The sequence below is a fragment of the Salvia hispanica genome, chromosome 4 (assembly GCF_029641045.1).
Source record: "Salvia hispanica isolate PSC_SH4W2 chromosome 4, Shi_PSC_v1, whole genome shotgun sequence".
Classification (NCBI taxonomy): Eukaryota; Viridiplantae; Streptophyta; class Magnoliopsida; order Lamiales; family Lamiaceae; genus Salvia; species Salvia hispanica.
The window spans coordinates 36,160,354-36,182,984 of NC_142695.1; the positions used below are offsets into that span (position 1 = coordinate 36,160,354).

Below are 22,631 nucleotides of genomic sequence, written 5' to 3' on the forward strand. Positions count from 1 at the left end.
CTATGAAGTTTATTTGTTTTTTCAATTGCTTTCTCTATGCTCGACTTAATCCTGCTTTTCTTGTCACTTGCACCTCCCTTTGTACTAACCACATTTGGAGCATGTGCAGTTATTTCTTCAAGTACATCAATACCATATATATTCTTGATTGAATCATTTTTATCAACTGATGAAGATCCTGTAGTGTCATCAGTAAAAATTTGAGGACCAATACGCCCAAGCAAATTATCCAAGCAATCAGATGATTTTTATTCTTAAAAGCGCATTGATATAGACCAAAGTAACGTCCATGACACCTGTTACCAATATGTAGTTTGTCATCTTCGTTAGAACCTGCAAACTTATAACATGTCAATATCCTGTATAAATTATATGAACAGTAAATCTGTAACATGTCAACATACTATAGTTTATGTCAACAAAACTGAAATATACAAAACAAGAGTGTTTTTGTTAGATACATTTTTCAGATAAAAAATCCCATGTCAACAACCTATACAACATATGCCAAATAAACTGAAATATAGGAAATAATTCATATACCTTTGTCAGACGCACTTTCATCACTCGTGAGACCATGAACTGCCTTCAACAATTCACTTTTCAGCCACCGGTTACCAACATACTTCTCTGGAATATTGTTGACATCTTTGTTTCTGAGGAGGAAGGAAAGGTGGCTGCATAGATAACCACACCTTACAAATAGTTTACACTCACAATCATATGACTCAGTCTCTATCTCATGTATAACTGTGAAGGTCTTCTTTCTAGCATCAGAAACTTTAAATACCTCGATGTTCTCCAAAGTGGACATGCTAATCATCCGACAACTCTTATCAGCCTCAGAAATCAATTCTTGTAGCACTCTAAATATCCTATCCGTGTATACAGATCTCAATTGCTTCTCAAATGCTAAATCAGTGGCATATTTTGGAAAGATTATAGAATCATAATAGTCAAGCCTTTCAGTTTGATTCCTTTGAGCATTAATGATATTATTATACTGAAGAGTGAAGTCAGCAAAATTAAACAACATCATAAAACCTTACCTAGATATTAATGTTATCTTATTTTCAGCCTGAAAATTTAATCTCAATATTAGTTATCATGCTATATCAAATCCACGCTATAATACGAGTCTATACCATATATTACCATTAAGCTTGGCTTTAATTTATCGTAGTCAGAACTAATTAAATGATCTTACTGTAATTTATAAGTACAATAGTACAACTTGGTGGGCCTGTTACTTCTTATTTATAAATTATAGTCAGTAGATTTGAAAACATTGTGTTCATCCATTTTGTTATCATATTATGAAAACTTGGAAATGTGCCCAGCATCTTGCAATGCATAGGTTGTCAGTAGGGTAACGTAGGCCTAACATAACCCATTGTATTAATTTTCTTGTAAATGTACTAAAACTAAATTCACAAGTAAATATATTTAAAACAAAGATAGCAATGCTTAAATTTCATCACATTGCAGTATTGCACAATATATTTCATCATAAAATAGCATGCCATGCCTTTAAATTCATGAATTTAATTTCGATTTCTGAACATCCGTGACCAAAAGCAAAATATGCCAAAGCTCGCGTATAAATTTTACAAGTAATGATGTCGGTTTAATGAGGTGTGTGTCAAGTATTTAAGTGCAAATAATTTTATTTTCAATTATCAAGTAGTAGTCAAAATCAAACTTTGGCATTTATCAATCATTTTTATTTTCAAACCATATTAGAGAAATTTTGAACAAAAAAGTGGAATTGAAGTTTTAAACCAAAACTGAATACGAAACATATATGCCACTAAAAAGGAAAAGTATTAGTTGTATTGTCCAAAAGAAAGGGAACAAATATTATATCGATATTCAAGGAATTACAATATAGTTTCCTAATGACAATTGAATATAGTACTAATATATGATTCATAATAACAATATAATAACAGTGGGTTTACCATGTACCCAATTTCGCACGCCCCTCTATTGTTATTTATTAAATCAAATCAATAAAACATAGAACTTTTCCGTATTTCCCTCCATCGTAATTAAATGTTGAAACATTAATGTGATATGATTATTTGAACTAAATGAAGGCATATAATTCTGTGAATCGACGCATAAAGGTTTTGCATCCTTCCGTCCGGAATTAATTGTACATAGATTAGTTGTAACATGATTCTGGAATTAATTGTAACATGATTCTGGAATTAAAAGTAGACTTTCAACTAAAAAAAATACTACTCCCTCCGTTTCATAGTAATATGGGCGTTTTTCCATTTCCGTCCGTTCCATAGTAATAGAGTCATTTCTCTTTTTAGTAAAAGTCAACACATTTTTCCACACCCACTTTACTCTCTCTTACTTTTTTCTATCTCCATCTCTCTACCTTTTTCATTTTTCACTTTATTCTCTCTTTACTTAACTCGCCTAACACAATTTTTCTTAATCTCCGTGCCGAAAAGTTTTGCCTCCATCACTATGGAACGGAGGGAGTACTAAATTGTGTTAATCGATGGATAAAGGTTTTGCATATTATTTAAATCAATTTAGTACTCTTTCCTTCTGTCCGGGAGTAAATGTAGAAAGATTAGTGTAGTAATATGATTTAACTTTTAACTAAATTAAAATTAATAATTATGCGAATCGACACAAAAAGGTTTTGCATATTATTTCCAAATTAATTTAATTTAAATTATTCATATTGTTATTTCCAAATTAATTTAATTTAAATTATTCATATTGGACGACACATATATTCAGATCAATTTAATTTAAGTTATTTAATGTCCATATATTATAGTTTTGTCTTCAATTTCAAATTGTTGTGTTTTAATACTAGTATTAATAATGGTTTATTAAGACATATATTCAGTTTTTACATTTAATTTCAACTTTAGTTAATTAAGAACTGAATATTGTATTTGATAATTTTGCAAACGGTATATATAACTTTTTTAACTTCAAGTTTGGTTATAAGTATTGATTACTGGAGTATTAAGTATAATAACTTTATTTTAAAATATACTCAAATTTTGACACTATTTAGCTATATTTAATTTTCTATTTTTCGATGAATCAAGTGCATGTAGTACTTATTTTATTTCTTCTCATTCATGTTTAAATATGGTGTCATTGTATAAAATACGTTCCACACTTTTTTAATTATGTCGAAATTAAGGCACTTTACTTTACTACACTCAAAGTACAAAAACTTAATTTTTTTTTTTTTTTGGTTTCAAGTCTATGGACCACTCTAAAAGAAGCAAGAGTAGATACTTAATTATTTAAAGTCGACACGAGCATAAATATATTTTTTCTATTAATTTTTATACTACTTAGACTTAGATTAAGATAAATAGATCAATTTTTTGAATGGGGAAATGGATTTACCATCCCAATTAGTACTATGGTTTGTAATAAATTTGCATTTAGAAGAAAAACACCAAACATCATTTTCCCTTAAACACTACTTATAAATTGTAATTAAGCAACTAAGCACACTTTAATAAAAATGAGTTATGACTTAAATGTTGAGTAATTTGATCAGAATTGGAGCCAAACATTGCATCCATGATCCATCCCAATTCGGAGTCAACAACGTTTCGTGTCTTTTCCTTTTCTTCAATATTCCGGAATTCTTGTAATAAGAAAATTTAAATACTAATGAAGAGGGGATTAATTCTTTAATTTTTTTTAATCGCAGTTTCAATAAAATTGCAAAAGAGGGCTTGTTTTTTAGAGCTGCTGTTTAGTGATAGGCACGCCTGTCAAGCAACTCATCATCATCATTCCCTCCACTTCTATCTTTCTCTTTTATCACACAGAATTCGCCGTTTCTCGGAATTCTTTTGTTTTTCTTTCAGTATTCTTGAGGACCCATCTTTTTGGGGGATTTTTCGCTTTAGTTGAGTTGTTAGATTGGATCTGTTAGTATTCGTTTCAAGTTGGCTCTTCAAATTCTACAACCAGAGATAAAAAGAAGGTAATTAATTAGCTTAATTGAATCTCTCTCTTTTTCCTCTACTTCATTTGGCGGTTTCAGTGAAGTTATTTGATGTCTGAATGAATGTGGGCGTTTTAATTGATGATAAAAATTGAGTCTTGGTGACCGGGGAAGCTGCTGCGTGATAGTATTAGTAATGATGCATTGGAGACTGTGATATTTGATGTTTTGAGTGTCCGAAATCCGAATGTTAGCTGTTTTGTTTGCTGAATCGATAAGGAAAAAGGTTTGTCTTTACTCGATGTGGAGGCATAAATTCATGATTCAGTGAGTCCCAAAAAATTGGAGAATCGAGAAAGTGGTGGAAAGCATTCGTCTGGTACCAACTCAATTTATAATTTTTTTTGTGTTGTCTTTTTTGATGGGAGTGCAGAAGAATTGATTTAGTTTAGTTTGCATCCTCTGCAAATTGGATTGGGATGAACGTTGTAGCTGAAAATATGGTGTATGGAATATTTCGAGAGTTGTCGACTTATATGATGCGAAAGCACAGAAGCATAGGTCAAGTTTAGTTGATTATGGATTTGTGCAGCATACCTGCAAGGGAAAGCACCGTTAGTTAGCCTATAGAAGAAAACTGTCATTTCAATGTCGGATGTAAGTGTTGTAACTTATGGTGTTGAACACTTATTGAACAGCAGAATCCTTGGTAAGTTTTGAATGCTGCATAGCTGAAGACAGTGTGTTGAGGAGAGTAGCTATTCTCAGCCGATGACAGAAGGGCTTAAAGCTTGGAGAAAGTGCATTAGTTTGTCAATAGATTTTGGATTGAAGCCCACAATCTCTGGCCTTTAGATACTTTCAAAGTAGTCAATTTATTGATTCCTCATTTTGTTATGGGTGAGCCTTTCGAACTTATTTTCATGATTTCCAGAAAAGGCTCTGTGGTTAGCATGAAAGATTTGGACTAAGATCTTATTCGGTATATTTCTGATGACGATTTTGCCATATCTTTTGTATGTTTCGCTGGTTGCTTTGCCTATGTTATTACTATTTTGCTAATAGCTAATTATTATAAAGTTAAATTCAGAATAATCATGTGCTATGTCGTTTGCTAGTTCCAGCACTTCTCATGTTCTTGTTTTGATCAGGCTTCTCAGTAGTTAGTTCTCTAATGCGAGCAAAATCATGCTTTTAGAAGGAAAACTGTCGCGTTTTTCAGTTTCTTAGGTGCCAAACCTTGTAATGCAGTCGTATTCTGCCACTTTGGCTTTTCTGTACATATATTTAGCAGTGACCACAAGCAGATTTTATATTCTTTTTCAGGTTGAGTTTGTGAATCTACAACGTTATACTAGTTGCAGGAACAATATGGCTGTTTCAATGAAAAACTTAGATCCGGCATTCCAGGGTGCCGGACAGAAGGCGTATCCTCATGTTAATGTTTCATTCTCCCCTTAAAATACTTATATTGATTTTGCTAATCTGCAACATTAACAATATGTCCTAGTCTGAATTCCTGTTAAGTTTTCTTCTGTTGAATATCGTATCAAGGCTCTGTACTCGTTTCTTTCCTTAACTTAGTCTAGTGGTACTGAGATATGGCGAATTGAGAATTTTCGTCCTGTTCCAGTCCCAAAATCTTCACACGGGAAATTTTGCACTGGAGATTCCTATGTGATTTTGAAGGTAGTTATGGTTCCTTATCTCACCTCAGAATACCTTAGAGTTCTCTGCATCTCAATTATTTTTATTATCTCAATCCCCATGTCTGTATGCCTGATTGCTCATCTAATTATTATTGTTAAGTGTTTAGCTAAGTTTCTTCATGTCCAATTGGGATCTTTTGCTTTTCTGTGCTATCTAATTATTATTTTCGAATGTTGAGTTATGTTTCTTCATGTCGCTAAGATGCTAGAATGCCTGTTTTCTTTAATTTTACAAAACAAAATAGCTCGTGTATTTGCTTCTGGGAAATAACATTGGCTATATTCTCAATTTTCCCTTGTATTGTTAACCGTAAACCTCAAACACTGGCATGCATATGCATTGGACTGCAAGAAAAATTCTATGTTAGATGATGCTACTTCAGTTTTTATCGAGTTTAATCTTTAAGCTCCTGTGATTGTGATTATGCCTGGCATATCTATTTTGTTCCGACCTGTTGTTCCCTTTCTGCAGACCACAGCCTTAAAAACTGGTGCCCTACACCACGATATTCATTATTGGCTCGGAAAAAGCACCAGTCAGGTAAAGTCTTTATTCTATACTCCTTTACCTCCATTACGGCATTTCCGGACAATATATTTTCTGATTCTTTAAGTATTTTCATCTGCAGGATGAAGCCGGTACTGCAGCGATCAAAACTATCGAGCTAGATGCCGCACTGGGTGGGCGTGCTGCTCAATACCGAGAAGTGCAAGGTCACGAAACAGAGAAGTTCCTTTCTTATTTCAAGCCATGCATAATACCTCAAGAAGGTGGAGTCGCCTCAGGCTTCAAGCACGCCGAGGCCGAAGAACACCAGACTCGTCTGTTTGTATGCAAGGGAAAACACGTTGTTCATGTGAAAGAGGTAACCCACCATCCCTCATCAGCTTATAATCACTAACGACTTTTCTTCTTAGTACGTACATATGCATCACTTTTTTCTTTTGTGATTGAACAGGTGCCTTTTGCTCGATCCTCACTCAACCACGACGACATTTTCATTCTTGATACAAAGTCTAAAATATATCAATTTAATGGCTCTAACTCTTGCATTCAAGAGAGGGCTAAAGCTCTGGAAGTTGTTCAGTACATTAAAGATACTTATCATGATGGAAAATGTGAAATAGCAGCTATCGGTAACTATGCCACTAATTGGTGTTTTCCATAACTGAGTTGTAGACGAATGCTTGATGCTTATTTTCTTTTTGACTGCAGATGACGGGAAATTGATGGCTGATGCTGATACTGGAGAATTTTGGGGATTCTTTGGTGGCTTTGCTCCACTCCCAAAGAAATCCTCCTCCGACGAACCCAAGAGTAACAATGCAGCTCCATCTAAGCTATTCCGGTATTTAATTTCCTCTAATAGCTGTACAATTTTTAATATTTGTCATCTTTAGGTAATTTTTATTTGAAAGTCTATGAAAATAAGCAATCTGCCTTCCGCAACCATAAATTTTTTATCATTGTGTTATGTCAAGGATCGAGAAAGAAGAGAAAATAACTATCGAGGCTGATACCTGGACAAGAGATTTACTGGACACATATTATTGCTATATCCTTGATTGTGGTAGTGAAATCTTTGTTTGGATGGGAAGAAATACTTCTCTTGATCAAAGGAAAGCTGCAAGTAATGTTGTTGATGTAAGTCCAGCTTCTTGACTTGGTTAAGATTTTTCATCTGGACTTGTAATCCAACGCTTACCTAGTACATTTTTATATCCACTTGCAGGAATTACTGAATAGTGAAGATAGACAAAAAATTCACGTGCTTCGTGTGATTGAGGGGTTTGAGACAGTGATGTTTCGCTCAAAGTTTAACTCATGGCCCCAGACGAACAGTGTGGCTGTGTCTGAAGATGGTAGAGGAAAAGTTGCAGGTCAGTGATGTGCATTTACTTAATAGTTAGTACAGAGTATTTGGGTCCTCTTCGTTGGGTTGCTTAACATCATCATGATATTCCAGAATATTTACCTTATTTATTTGTTGAGCTCTTATCATTTGGTTCCGATTTTTATGCGTCTAGCACTTCTGAAGCGGCAAGGGATTAACGTGAAGGGTCTCCTCAAGGCAGAAACGCCCAAGGAAGAACCTCAACCTCATATAGACTGCACCGGGAATTTACAGGTGATTTGCAAACAGACGAGGCGGGTACATTCCGTCTACAATGATCTGTATTTCTTGCTTCAGTGCTTTGAATAATTTGTTACTTTACTGCTTCTGATTTTTCAGGTTTGGCGTGTCGAAGGTGAACAAAAAACTCTTCTCTCAGCTTCTGATCTATCCAAGTTCTACAGTGGAGATTGCTATATTTTCCAATATTCTTATCCTGGTGAAGAGAAAGAAGAGCAACTAATAGGCACCTGGATCGGGAAGCTCAGTGTCGAGGTGGAGCATTCATATAGGCAAAAATATACCAATATCCCGATTATATTATTGATGGAAATTTCAACATATTGAATGTATGTATTTATTAATAGAATTACTGATAATGCAAATCTTGCTCTGTAGGAAGATAGGGCATCGGCGACTTCGCAGGCAACCAAGATGGTCGAGGCTCTCAAATTCCTACCCACTCAGGCACATTACCTTTTCTTAATAATTCTATTATGATTTTACTCGTCAATGCTACTTTCTGTCTCCAACACTCGTATTAACCGTTCAATTTTGTGCTTCACTAGGCTCGCATCTATGAAGGAAGTGAACCAATCCAGTTCTTTGCGATATTTCAGATCTTTATCGTCTTCAAGGTCTGGGAGTTCATCACCATAAACACAGAGACTTATAGTACCTTTTATCCGTATTATTTCTTGTGTAGGCCGTGAAATAATTTTATCTTCATTTTACCAGGGCGGTCTTAGTAAGGGCTACAAGAATTACCTAGCCGAGAAGGAACTTCCTGATGATACATACAAGGAGGAAGGACTCGCATTATTTCGGGTTCAGGGAAGTGGACCTGAAAATATGCAATCAATTCAAGTCGAACCAGTAAGTCCCGTGCTACATTTTCTTTCATGTGCTTTTTTCAGTTTCTACCTCTTCTTTATCCCTGGCCTAGGCGACACACATTCATTTTTTGACTGATTTAGGTGGCTTCTTCATTGAATTCCTCCTACTGCTACATACTGCATAGCGGGCCCACTGTGTTTACATGGTCGGGGAGTCTCACAACACCCGAAGCCCAGGAACTTGTCGAAAGGCAGCTGGATCTTATAAAGGTTTGAAACTTGCATAAGAATGTTTTGTTCAGTTGCATAGAAATTTTTATTGGGTTTTTTGTTTATTGGGAAAAACCTTTTGCAGCCAAACACGCAGTCCAAACTGCAGAAGGAAGGTGCTGAGTCCGAGCAGTTTTGGGACTTGTTAGGCGGAAAGTCAGAATACCCGAGCCAGAAGCTTGCTAGAGAAGCAGAGAGCGATCCTCATCTATTCTCGTGCACCTTGACAAAGGGTATGCTGTCTGGATTTTACAACCGTAGTTTATTTTGGTCCTTGTGAATCCATCTAACTTAATTTGTTTTCTCTTTTCATGATTTCGGCTACTAATGTCAGGAGATCTCAAGGTACACAAAATTTCATGGCTATATAGAGGAAACAAAAATTGAAGTTTGACTAGTATTTTGATGTGTTAATGAGAAACCACTGGATATATGAGAGTCGATCACAAACTATGTTGCAGGTGACGGAGGTGTACAACTTTGACCAGGATGATCTGATGACCGAAGATATATTCATTCTCGACTGCCATGCCGATACTTACGTTTGGGTTGGGCAACAAGTGGACACGAAGAATAAGTTAAATGCTTTAAGTATCGCAGATGTAAGCTGTTACTCGATCATTATGAAGTTTGGATCTTTCTTCTCGTTGTACTGAAAACCATTGATACTTTATTACTTCCTACAGAAATTTGTGGAGCGTGATTTTCTTCATGAGACATTATCACTTCAAGCTCCAGTGTATATTGTTATGGAAGGAGGCGAACCACCATTTTTCACGCGTTTTTTCTCTTGGGACTCCTCAAAATCTGCAGTATGTTATCCCGCTTTATGTAGACACCTTAGTTCGAATTTGCTCTTCGCCTTACACTCACTTAACTTGTATGGTTACAGATGCACGGTAATTCTTTCCAGAGAAAGTTTAGAATCCTTAAGAATGGAGGCGCTCCGCTGTTGGATGTAAGCAGTTTTTCCCTCTCCTTTGGTCTCTTTTTTGCTAATGATGTGGTTTAAGCTATATTAATAGTATTTAAGAGACAAATTTTTTGTTCTTCCCATCACAGAAACCCAAAAGGAGAACTCCGGTCTCGTACGGGGGGAGGTCTGCTGCACCAGAGAAATCACAGCGTTCAAGAAGCATGTCATTTAGCCCCGAGAGAGTTCGTGTACGAGGCAGATCTCCGGCATTCAATGCTCTGGCTGCGAATTTTGAGAACGCCAATGCAAGAAATATGTCAACTCCTCCTCCAATGGTAAGAAAGGTATATCCCAAGTCTGTGACACCTGATTCTGGGAAAAACGCCCCGAGATCGTCATCTATAGCTGCCTTGAGTTCGAGTTTCGAACAACCGCCACCTGCTCGTCAAGTCTTATTACCTCGTTCGAATAAAGGTACGTCTTCTAGAGTTTTTAAGAATCATTGTTGCTTTCTTTCTCCAGAGATGTTGGTTGAAATGTTTCTTCCTTGGCATTGAAGCGAGCCCCGAGGCACCTAAACCTAAGCCCGAGCCACTATCAAGGCAGAACTCCGTAGAACCGAGCCCAAAGACTAAGCCAGAACCCATACAGGAAGATGTGAAGGAAATTGAAGCTGAGGACGAGGAAGGACTCACTGTGTATCCCTATGAGCGTCTCAAGACGACGTCGACCGATCCTGTCTCCGACATTGATCTGACAAAACGAGAGGTATGCTAGAGATGAAAATAATACAGGCTAATCCATCACAAACTTTTTGAGTAGTCTGTTGACAATTTGAAACAAAAAAAAAAACCTACCCCGTCTTTGAAAAATAGAAACTTTTGAAACATGGGTTTTAATGCACAATTGGTAAAGTAAGAGAGAAAAAAATTGGGCAAAGTAAGAAAGGATCAGAAAAGTAGTGGAAGTAGTATTAGCGGATTGTGGGGTCCACTTTCTAAATTAGAAAGTTTACAAAGTTTCTATTTTTAAGGGACGAACCAAAATGGAAATAGTTTCTATTTTTAGGGGACGGAGGCTATTCCACATTGGTGTAAAAAAAGAAATGAAACCACTGTATCACCAATCAGTTTTAGGATGAAACTCTGTGGTAATAGTCAAACAATTTTGAGCTAGTTTGATCATTTACTTACTCGTCTCCTTCCACAGACGTATCTGTCCTCGGCCGAGTTCAAAGAGCAGTTTGGGATGTCGAAGGACGCCTTTTACAAGCTTCCTAAATGGAAACAGAATAAGCTAAAGATGTCGCTCCATTTATTCTGAACACCCTCCCCCGACTTATATGGTTGCAAATTCTTACGGTATTTTTATCTCTCCGTATGCTTGCCAGATGCGGTCTTCGTTTCAGGCGCTGTTGCAATATGCCAATATTTATAGGCGTTTCGAGTTTCTAAGGGGGGACGACTCTGTCGTCTGCGATTCTTCCATGCCTGATATGAATAGTTGGATTTTTCGTGTTTGTGATTTAATTTTTTTGATATTCTTTTCGGTCCCAGGTTTGTTGTGAGCTTGCAGTTTTTATTTTTATTTAGGTTTGTATTTTTTGGGGTAACTTCTTGTTGATTGTGTTTTTCATTATTTTCGGCTATTGATTATGAGGAGAGTGAGTGGTTAGAAACCTTGCAAATGCAGAGTTTTTAAATTTTAGGATATGTAGTGACCAATTATGTCAAGTGTGTACAGTTTTTATGTAAACCACAAATCACTGATTATTTTACTGCCCAATAAAATATGTGTGTTTTCGTTTATTTATGCGATTGAAGTTTATGTTACAGGTTTCTCTTCTCCATCTCCCTATCTGCGCCAACACTTGTGCTGCTTCCACTAACTAATCCATTATTCTATGGTTTCGCTCAATTAGCATGACTAATTATCATATTATTAATTATTCATTTAGAATTAAATTGTGAAACTCAATCTCATAAATCAAACATAAGGAGTACTATATAGTGATGAGATTGTGGTAAATTATTGGAAAAAGATATTTGATCATACTTATAACATGTTCTATAATTTATAGATTTTTTTTATATATTATACTACAACAAAAAATAAGATCACATGTGTATAACAAATATATTGTTGTATTTAATTGAAGAAACCATGTCATTTTTTTCATAAATATATTGATCCTTTAGGATCTACTTTGTAATTGTTTTGATTTATTTGTCTAAACATTTATAAATTCTTTGATTTGAAAATATTTGACTTTAATGTTTTTCCATTACTAGAAAAAAAGATCGACATAAACCAAACTAACGATAAACGATGTTAATTTCAATTAAAAAGTTAGACCACACCTTCTTATTGTATATGTTCAATAATATTGAGTTTTCATAAATTAAATAAAAAATTAGATAAAAGTTAAATAAACATGATATAAATATATTATAATGATAATGTGTAATCTATTTATTTTATTATTACTAGGTGCTTATATTTTGGAAGCAAAAATACTTATAAATGATGGTGTTAGCAATATACTCCCTGTTGATATGTCGATTATCCTAATGATACAAGATTACCTTTTAAGTTTCAACTACATCATTTTCAGTTATTGTATCTCATGTAATCTATCTATACATATATAAAAGACGAGTTTTGATCTTACTTTAAAATATTTATAAATTTTGGATATAAATTTAAATAACTATAAATTTTGGGAAAAATTCATGATTATCATTGCAGTTATTCATGATTATCATTGCAGTTACAGTCATGAAGGTTAATATGGTGTAGACTCTATCATTAAAATACAAGGTTATAATTCATAGTAGGAGTAACGTATATTTAAAGAATTACCATCATTACAAATTAAATACACAAAAGTCATAAGTTTATTGGATGTGAAAGTTTTATTTTATACTATTCCATATTTTATAATATACTATTAAGTATATATAATAAAGGTTTATTGAACAATTAACATTAAAAAAATAGTAAATATTACATCGGATTTGTCTCCATGTTTAATTAATTCATAAACATGCACGCACCATACTTGAATGACAGACAAAAGTAGTGCTATGTCGTAGATCGTTAAGGAATGTTTATTAAGAATATTGACGGCCGCTACACTAATTCAAAAAATTTGTAAACATTTGTAAAAGTAATAAAATAGTGACTGCAACTATGTAATACAACTCATATGAATAGTTATATTATAATAATCCCAATAATTCATAGGAAACATAATTGATTGTTATTTGTAACGGCAATGTTTACGTTTATGATGATTTCTCAATATTTTATGTCTATAAATACGTAGCATTTTTAAGATTATAATTCACTTCTTCATTCTTTCCTCATTGCATCACATTTTTTTTTTAAAAATAAGGAATTCACCTTCCTTAACGATCTACAACATAGTACTATTTTGTCAGTCATTCAAGTATGGTGCGTGCATGTTTACGAATTAATTAAACATGGAGACAAATCCAATGTAATGTCATTGGAATGCATTTTCCACGATCCCATCATGATCTAACACCTAGCAATACCAAATCAGTCATTAGAGTCCGATGTGTGCATCCGGTGATGTAATGGCTCCAAAATTGTTTTTCATTAATAGACCCTAATCCGAAAGGTTGGAAATTTAGTCAACAAAATATTTACTATTCATTTAATTTATAAAAATGAATTGTATTCAAAGAGTCATATTCCAACCGAGAAGAATGCCAAAGAATACTAAATTTCTATAAATTTGACCATTTGGAGCAGTGAAATTCACTCACTCACCATGTTTCACATAGGTTTATATGGATAGAAACTCTCCATTTCGTAGGAACTATAAATATTGGTATTTGGTATCTAAAAATTCACTCACTTACTACTTTATTTTTCATGGATAGGCGTCTGTAGTTCCAGTTGCTCGAGTTCTTGCAAGAGGAAGGGTCGTATCTTAAGAGAGGTCTTTCGAAGGCGAAGAGTGAGCTTCTCAACCATACAAAGTCTCTACCGAAATGAAGATATTCCTAAGGGTGTGTATTATTATTTTTTTGTGTTTGTAGAATATATCCGGCTCGAGTTCTCAACCATAAAAAGCAAGAACTATACACACACAATTTTTTTGGAGAACTGCGGTTCGAAACTGAATCCACAACCGAATCAAATGGACCTTGCATAACACGGGTATGATACTAGTAATTGGATAAAATCGAAGTCAATATCAATCATATGTAGTGAATTAATAGCGAAATGGAAGTAATATAAACTAATTCAAGTACTCAATATAACAATACTAAAAGTCATAGTTATTAACAATACATTAGTACTATTATTTCATTTTGTCATTGTCGAACGTCCATCAATAAACATCTCATTTGTTTTTTACTATTTTTAGTAATGAATCTCATATTCCGTTTACATTATCTCACTCATATTTTATTAAAACTAGTAGTATTATAAAAGTTTGACTCATCTTCCACTATTATTTTCATTCAACTTTCATTAATTTTTTAAAATCCGTGTCAAGTCGAGTTGAGTTTATTATTCATGGATGGAATATGTACTCATCTGGTTACAATATAGTTCATCAGTCACACATCGCACGGGGCCTGAACTAATTCAATACAGGTACAATTAATTTACACACAATCTTCTAAAAATAAACTATATTAAACATTAAAGTTTTGTAATATAATACTCCATTCATATTTAAAAAATAGAAACATTTGAAATGGCACGGATTTTAATGTACAATTGATAAAGTAAGTGAGAAAAATTGGTAAAGTAAGAGAGAGGAAAAGGAAAATGAATAAAGTAAAAGAGAGGAAGAGAAAAAATAGTGAAAGTAAAGTTAGTGGATTGCGGGGTCCATGTCCTAAAATAGAAAAATTATAAAGTTTATATTTTTAAGGAATGACCAAAAATGGAAATAGTTGCTATTTTAAAAAACCAGAGGAGTAGTATACTACTACCTCCGTCCCCCAAATTTTGACACACTTTGACCCGGCACAGGTTTTAAGAAATGTAATAGAAAGTGAATTGAAAAAGCTGGTGGGATGTGGGTCCTACTTTTAAAGTACTCCCTCCGTCCCTGAAAATTTGTCACCTATTTCCTTTTTCATCCATCCCTAAAAATTTGTCACCTTTCACTTTTACCATTTTTGGTAGTGGACCTCATATTCCACTAACTCATTCTCACTCACATTTTATTATAAAACTAATATATAAAAGTAGGACCCACGTACCACTAACTTTTTCAACCCACTTTCTATTACATTTCTTAAAACCCGTGTCGGGTCAAATGGTGACAAATTATGGGGACGGAGGGAGTATTAGTTTATAATAAAATGTGAGTAGGAATGAGTTAGTGGAATATAGGGTTCACTACCAAAATTGGTAAAAAGTGAAGTGTGTCAAAATTTGGGGGACAGACCGAAATAGTAAACTGTGTCAAAATTTGGGGGACGGAGGTAGTAGTAAATTTTAAATATATTTTGTTTTAATATACTACCTACAAAAAGTATTTTATAGGAGTAATACTCCCTCCGTTCCATAGTAACAAAGGCGTTTCTTTTCGGCACGAAGATTAAGAAAAATTGTGTTAGGTGAATTAAGTAAAGGGAATATAACGTGGAAAATAAAAAAGGTAGAGAGATAAAGAGAGAAAAAAGTAAGAGAGAGGAAAGTAGGTGTGGAAAAATGTGTTGACTTTTACTAAAAAGGGAAATGACTTCATTACTATGGAACATACCAAAATGACAAAATGACTCTATTACTATGGAACGGAGGGAGTAGTATTTTATTGGAGTATTTTATAGGAGTATTTTATTGTTTATGCGCATATTGAATATGTACGGAGGTAAATTTCCGGCAGACTGCAATGATTAAAATACAAAGTGTTGAAGTTGAACATGCAACCATCACAGATATTTTCCACTTCCCAAGTTGAGAAGAAATGGAGTCCATGTTAATTGGATATTTCCAGAAACCAACGCTCTCGTTTCCCTTTGTAGCTGAGTTATGGTCGCTTCCTACTGGTACGTCTCAATTTCATCGTTTTTTAATTGACTCTTTTATTGGTTGGCGCCGGCCTCAGATGAATGGGTTTCATGACTTAAAATTCTCACTTTCCCTCCTTTTTTTCAATGTTATGTGCTCTAATTTTGATTTACTATTGATTTCTGTTACATTTCGTTAATGGCGTATGGGCTTTTCTTATCTTGTCCCCTTCTGAAACAAAATCGAAATAAAAATAGATTAATTCCTTTTCTTTTGGAATCTGTGGGATTTTGTTGCCAGAACTAGAATGTTATTACTGCCTATAGAGTCACAATTACTATGGAAACTAAACTTTCAAATTCGGATAGATTCAATAAGAAACTCTGATTTTGAGCTACAATTACTATGTGAAGTTAATTGGTTTCCCTGTAGCAGGGAATAATTTAGTATGCAAAGATTTCAGCACTGTAGAAAGGCTTTATGCCCTACCCGAGAGATTATGTGTGCGGAGGCGAAATTTGATGCACCAACCTGTCAAAAATATAGCTCAAAGAAGAATTACACTGAATCCAAAGGGTGATTCAAAGTATGTAGTAAATTCATCTTCATGGCATTCTCTTGAATCCGAACCTTCTAAGAGCCCTTTGGGTCCAACGCAACAAGCCTTTGATGCTTTCTACAGGTTTTCGCGGCCTCATACGGTTATAGGAACAGTTAGGTTACACGATTCTTGATTTATATTTTACTAGCACACAAGGTTTCATCCTTCAACCTGCTTTTTCTAATTTCGGGTTCTCATAATCTCTTGCCCTGAGCAGGCACTGAGCATCGTTTCAGTTCCCTCCTTGCTGTTGAAAAAGTATCAGATTTTTCTCCATTTTTTTTTGCTAGCTTGCTTGAGGTATGGTGTAGCCTTTGTAGTTAGTCATCAGTATAGCTAGTCTATATATTTCTAACCAGTGCACTATGATGTATCTTGCAGGCTATCATTGCTGCTCTGTTGATGAATATTTATATTGTTGGCTTAAATCAAATATCTGATATAGAAATTGACAAGGTTGGCTTCCAAATATATCATGAAACCATGTCTGCATAATAGAATATTTTTTTCCTTCCTCTATCTGCCAATCCTGGCTTTTGATTTGACAAAAAAGAAAATGAAAGAAGAAGATGATATCTAGATTCTATAGTGTTCACTATTTAACTCTATGGAATAAACCATGTGTTGTTTTGATTGGTAATATGGAGCGAAGGTATGATTTGAAGCAGCCTTGATTAAGTTACAAAGATTAAAGTAGCTATATTTACTTGGATAATATCCATGTCTCTGTTACCCTCTTAGCTCCAAGGATAAGCTTCTTCTAGTTAAATGGGTGGATCTTTCTCTATCAAAGACTGTTCAAACCCAATCGAAGCTCTGGTACTCGTACTTTTATAGGAAAAAATTTGATAATTGCTCAAATCTCAATAAAATTCGTTGGTATTTTCTGTCTTTTGGTTTTGAGCTCACTTGACGATGATACAGAAGGTACAAACTCTAGTTATATCATGTCAGCTATGCCCTTTTTAAGCTTCAAGGATCAGCTTCTTCTCTAAAGGACTGACAGTCATAGTAAATGGGAGGATCATTCTCTATCACGATTGTCAAAATCCCGAGGCTCATGTGCTTGTAGTTTATTAGGATAAAATCTCATATTTGAGGCTCAAATCTCAAATAACATCTTTTATTTTCTATGTTCTAGTTTTTGAGCTCACTATGTGATAATATTAAGTACAAACATAGGTTAAACTAGAACCGTCAATCCTTTTAGACCGCAGAAGCTTGAACTGTGTGTGATGCAAATTTGCAATGTGCTTTTTTCTAATGGTGAAAGTTCAATTAATTCTTTATTCCCTCATCTTAAATAATGTTCGTCATGTTAGATGAAAACTTGACATTTTCCCATGTCAGGTAAACAAACCATACCTTCTGTTGGCATCTGGAGAATATTCGCTCAAAACTGGTGTATTGATTGTATCATCGTTTGGCACCTTGGTGCGTAAATAGATTCAATTTAGTTTGCTTATGTTTAGTACTCTCTCCGTCCATGAAAAAGAGGGCACTTTATGAACGGCACGAGTTTTAATGTAGAATTGGTAAAGTAAGAGAGTAGGGAAAAAAGTAAGAGAGAAGGGAAAAAATGGAATGTGGGGTCCATATTATTAGTAAGAGAGAAGGGAAAAAAGTAAGAGAGAAGTTGTTGAAAACTTTCCTTTTTTGAATGTGCCCTATTTTTTGTAGACGGAGAGAGTATTATTTATGCCATCCAACATCTCGACAGACTAAAATTGCTGCTTTCCCATCCTCAGAGCTTTTGGCTTGGATGGGTTGTTGGTTCATGGCCTTTAGTTTGGGCCCTCTTCATCAGTTTTATGCTAGGAACTGCGTATTCTATTGATGTAAGTTGGTTTTTAATGCACATTTTCCATTCACATGCTTTATAGTATTATGCATATCAGCATACACTCTTTGCAGATACCACTTTTGAGATGGAAAAGATTCGATGCAGTTGTTGCGATGTGCATCTTTGCTTGCGAGCCGTGATCTTGCGATAAGGCTAATTTCATGCATCGGCTATGTGATGAAAAATCGCCATTTACTGGGTCTAACACATTGTTTAAGCTAGGTGTGTGAAGGAATTCGCCAGGTCCAGGAAGAACTGAAGGCAGTGGACCAGCGAAGGAAGGAGGCGAAAAGTGAGCAGAATCAAAGAAGAAAATGGCTAGACGAAGGGAGTCCGAAGCTGAGGGCAAAGAAGACTATTCACACAAAAGAGCCCCTGCTGGACCCACTTCCACGCCTATATAAGGAGGAGCATGCAACACACATGATATAGACGATATAGCATTTAGCTCTCACACACACACACACACTTGGGAAATGGGAATCTTGGGGTAGTATAGTGGTTTCATCTTCGGGAAAATTTGTGCAACACCGTCCTCAAGGAGGGCGAAGATACAATATGTTACTTGTTGTTTATCTATGAATTTTATTTTACATCATGATGGTGTTGATTCTGTGTTGATTTGTGTTGATTCTATGTTTTGAGGAGTTTGTTTCGGAGGTTGATTGTTATTCAATTTGTTGGATGTTTTGCGTACTTGATCTGGGAAATATGAGTTGATCTGTGGTTGTTGTTGTTGATCTGTGGAGAATCGGCGAATCTGTAGTTATGGAGATGATTTTGATCGGAGTTTGTCTCGGATGCTTGGATCCGGAGTGGATTTAGCATCCGAAGTGTGGATCTGAACATGGGAACTGAATTGTGCATGGATTTTGAATTTCTGCTTTCGTTTTTGCTTTACTTCATCTAGGAGATAGAGATCTAAGTTCCTGTTGGGTTTCTCGGCGTTTTTCTGACGTCCGATTTGTTGGTCGCCGTTGAGTTGCTAGCGTTGTTCTGTTTTCATCATATTTCAGTTAAATTCCGATGATGCTTTGCGTTTTGTAGGAGTTAGGCTTAGAGTTGGTTATTTTGCAGCTTTTTGGTAGTACACTTCTATTTCAGGAAAATGGTCTCCACTGCATGCATCGAGTCTGTCTAGCTAGATTAGGTAGCAATATTACTAGATCTAGGAAGTTTGTTGAGATAGTGATGATATAATGCCAAATCTGTGTTACGTGGTTGTTACCGTTTCTTAGATCTAGATATAGTTAAATTTCTTTTCCTTTGTCTAGTATAAGTTCCTCAACCACAAGTTGCGTGGCAGCAGCCATACCACCCAAAAGCCCTTTAAATGCATGATTTCGCGTCTGTCCTCGTGGGATCGATACCTATACTAATTCTAGTATACGCGGGTTGAGGGTTTTGAAGTGATATTCTGTGTGTCCAACGACCGAGATCTTTCAGCGTTCCGCGAGTTCCTAGACCTTGTGATCTAGTGGATTCTCTGGACCCAGGAAGCTTGATATTCCTTATTGTGCACGCAGTTAAAAATATCTCAGTATCATCGTGCAAATAGCTTTCTATTTGCACATCCAGGTGATGATTTTTGTTGCAGTTTTTTCTTTTCATTATGTGATTCTTGATTTGAAAATATGAGCGAGTAATTAGTTTGTTGACTTCTGATATCATAAAAGCCCCCCTCCCCACTCCCCTGCTTGTTTTAACATCATGTATCTATGCTTGTCGCTTCTGTGTCAAGCATGTCCTTTGAGGGTTTTCAGTAGTGTAAACTTTTCATTCCGAACTTCTTCAAATTATGTTGTCTGAAAGGTCATTACTCAGTGAAGTGTTTATCTGTATCTATTTCCCACTATCCATACTCCAAAGTAGGAATTTCAAGCTCTAATTCTAAGGACTGAATATGAAATAGTTCCTTTTTTTACACTTGCTTAAATCTGTGGCCAAATTCAAGTGGACGTTAAGCCTGCTATGCAAATTAGAAATGAATAGAAGGACTTGCACAAAATGATGGACTCTAGTTTCTTACCTCAACTCTGAGGAATAAGGATTAACACAATTTGTGCATTCTTGTGGTGTATTTCCGTATAATTAATTTGTATCATATCATTTCTTTAATTTTCATAGCATTTAATGTCCTTTCCTTTTCCAGACTTATGTGTTTGGATGACCAGGCACCCTAACAAAGCCTGTGATTTTTGCAACTGCATTCATGAGCTTCTTCTCCGTCATCATTGCGCTGTTTAAGGTGAATTTCTCTATGATACTGTTATCTAAGCTGCGAATTATATTGTGGTTCTTTCACATAAGAGCAAGCAACATATGCACGAAATTGTTCTAAATTTTCAAGTGTGGTTTCTCGATCAACAAATGAGACGATACCTGAAGTCTGAACTTATGCATAAGGCATATGTTAGGGAAACTTGTGTATTTCTGATGTGAAACAAGGTTGAATTGCTTTCTATTGGTGATCGCATGCGTGATATTTCTCTGCACTGAAATTTATCTCCCGACTTCCCTATTTCTGTGTATAGGATATACCCGATATTGTTGGGGACAAGATATATGGAATTCAATCATTTACAGTCCGACTTGCCCAAGAGAAGGTTAGTATATGGAATTGTTTCTCGTCCAACCATTAGATACGAGAATTTTCCAGGCTTAACTTTTTTTTTTGAGATCTCTGTGGTAGGTTTTCTGGATCTGTATTTCACTTCTTGAAATGGCATATGCCATTGCATTGTTTGTCGGAATTACATCTTGTTGCACGTGGAGCAAGTGGGTCACGGTAAGCCAACTTTTGCTAACGCTGTTCTTATTATGGGTCGATCATTTGATATGATAATCCAGGAACATGCCAATCTAGACTCAGACTGGTCAAAAGAATCGCAAATGACTACCTACTCATTGCTTTCCCATTGACATTGCTTTTAGGTCATTGGCCATACTGTGTTGGGTTATCTGCTGCGGAGCCGAGCAAAGTCTATTGATTTTAAGAGCAAGGCAGCAATAACATCCTTTTATATGTTCATATGGAAGGTAACCGATCCATTCCTTCTCTTTCTTTAGTGCAGAATGGGCTGACTACGCGCGCTAGCAACTTAAACCAAAACCTTAAAATAAGAGTCCTAACGTAAGAAAGCTTGATATTCGAGTGTGTTATCTAGTTTCAAAACTCAAGATCACACAATCCATGTTTTCGAGCTGTTGTTGAATTTTGTACGATTCTCACAAAACAGGAGTTGATGAGAGCAATTAGTTAAGCTACTATTTGTTTTTTACTCCTTCCTTCAATCTAAGCAGATATGTGACCTCTTCTTCTGCTTTGCAACTCTTTTATGCTGAGTATTTGCTCATTCCTCTGGTCCGGTGATCTTGGGGTCGTCTTTTATGGCGACAGCGGCATTGGCTGAGGCTTGGTAGACTTGATCTTCGTGTGGTTACTAGTCATAGAATATTCATAATTTACTCTGATGCCCTACTTCTCAATTATTTTTTTATGGAATTGGAGGATATTTTCATACATATTTCAATTAGATCACCCCAAAGCAAAGATACCAAAACACCCAATGGCGATTTGAATCCATTTAACAACAAACACTGACTAATGACAAATAATATTGATGCATCGAACAATTTAACAAACGATATGGAGGTTAGATATAACTATCCTTATTAAAATTGATGCAAGTGCGTATACACAAACAATATAATTGACAAACTATCCAGTATAATTCACTTGAGACGACGAACTCCACTGAAAGTTTTTTTTTTTATTTTCAGAAGGAAGAACAGATTCCAAAAAAGGAACAAAAAGTGTTAAAAACTTTCACCCACATCCTTAGTAATTAGTTCCTACTGATCTACTGGTTATTTTGTCAATAATACTACTGCTCCCTCGATTCAATAGTTTGTCAAAAAATCCAATAGTTTGTCAAAAATCAGAGGCATTATTCCAGAGTAATAGTAGATAAAATAAGGAATATTGGTCTCTAAAACTATTAGCTTCGCCCAAAATAAAATTAAGTATTGATATCAAAAATTCTATATTTTAGATACTATTAAATCCCAAACCCTAAATGCTAAGCTACTATCAAATCATAAGAATTTTATATTTTAGCTACTCATAAACATATAAACAAAAATTATAGTTAAAAACAATAACATAAAGAGTCAAAGTCGGTCGATTGAGTCTTAAGTTCTTCAATCTTCTTCTCCTTGCCTTGGACTTCCTATGATTGATCTTTGATAATATATGAATATAGACTAAAACACACATAATTTATACGATTTGCATTCAAAACAACTTAAGAACTCTTTAAAACATAGTATAAATTAGGTGTTTATAACTTACACTTGATCTGGTTTCCAGGTGGTAACTATAATT

At 35.0% G+C, this 22,631-nt stretch overlaps 1 protein-coding gene and 1 pseudogene across 5 annotated transcripts; both read left to right on the forward strand.

Annotated features, from left to right (window-relative positions):
- Positions 1–3,749: 3,749 nt before the first annotated feature.
- LOC125195964 (villin-4-like) lies at positions 3,750–11,602 on the forward strand. 4 transcript variants are annotated; one of them, XM_089057212.1, is made up of 24 exons: positions 3,750–3,988; positions 5,101–5,179; positions 5,276–5,376; positions 5,539–5,638; positions 6,131–6,199; positions 6,288–6,524; positions 6,618–6,795; positions 6,875–7,007; positions 7,141–7,303; positions 7,392–7,539; positions 7,687–7,811; positions 7,893–8,048; positions 8,172–8,240; positions 8,342–8,410; positions 8,511–8,648; positions 8,750–8,878; positions 8,964–9,111; positions 9,213–9,223; positions 9,340–9,480; positions 9,565–9,690; positions 9,771–9,836; positions 9,941–10,268; positions 10,354–10,562; positions 11,004–11,602. In XM_089057212.1, the coding sequence occupies exons 3-24, from the start codon at positions 5,321–5,323 to the stop codon at positions 11,115–11,117; spliced, it is 2,913 nt and encodes a 970-aa protein (XP_088913338.1). In that variant the 5' UTR covers positions 3,750–3,988; positions 5,101–5,179; positions 5,276–5,320; the 3' UTR covers positions 11,118–11,602. The 4 variants fall into 4 exon arrangements, with proteins under 4 accessions (XP_088913338.1, XP_088913339.1, XP_088913337.1 ...); XM_089057213.1 differs by lacking the exon at positions 5,101–5,179 and having other exon boundaries at positions 5,257–5,376; XM_089057211.1 differs by lacking the exon at positions 5,101–5,179.
- A 4,060-nt stretch (positions 11,603–15,662) lies between these two features.
- LOC125192917 (homogentisate phytyltransferase 1, chloroplastic-like) lies at positions 15,663–21,734 on the forward strand (annotated as a pseudogene). Its single transcript, XR_016128894.1, has 11 exons — positions 15,663–15,838; positions 16,233–16,513; positions 16,619–16,701; positions 16,783–16,857; positions 17,752–17,835; positions 18,150–18,239; positions 18,316–18,373; positions 20,419–20,492; positions 20,779–20,850; positions 20,937–21,032; positions 21,179–21,734. The product of XR_016128894.1 is annotated as a homogentisate phytyltransferase 1, chloroplastic-like (transcript).
- Positions 21,735–22,631: the final 897 nt, after the last annotated feature.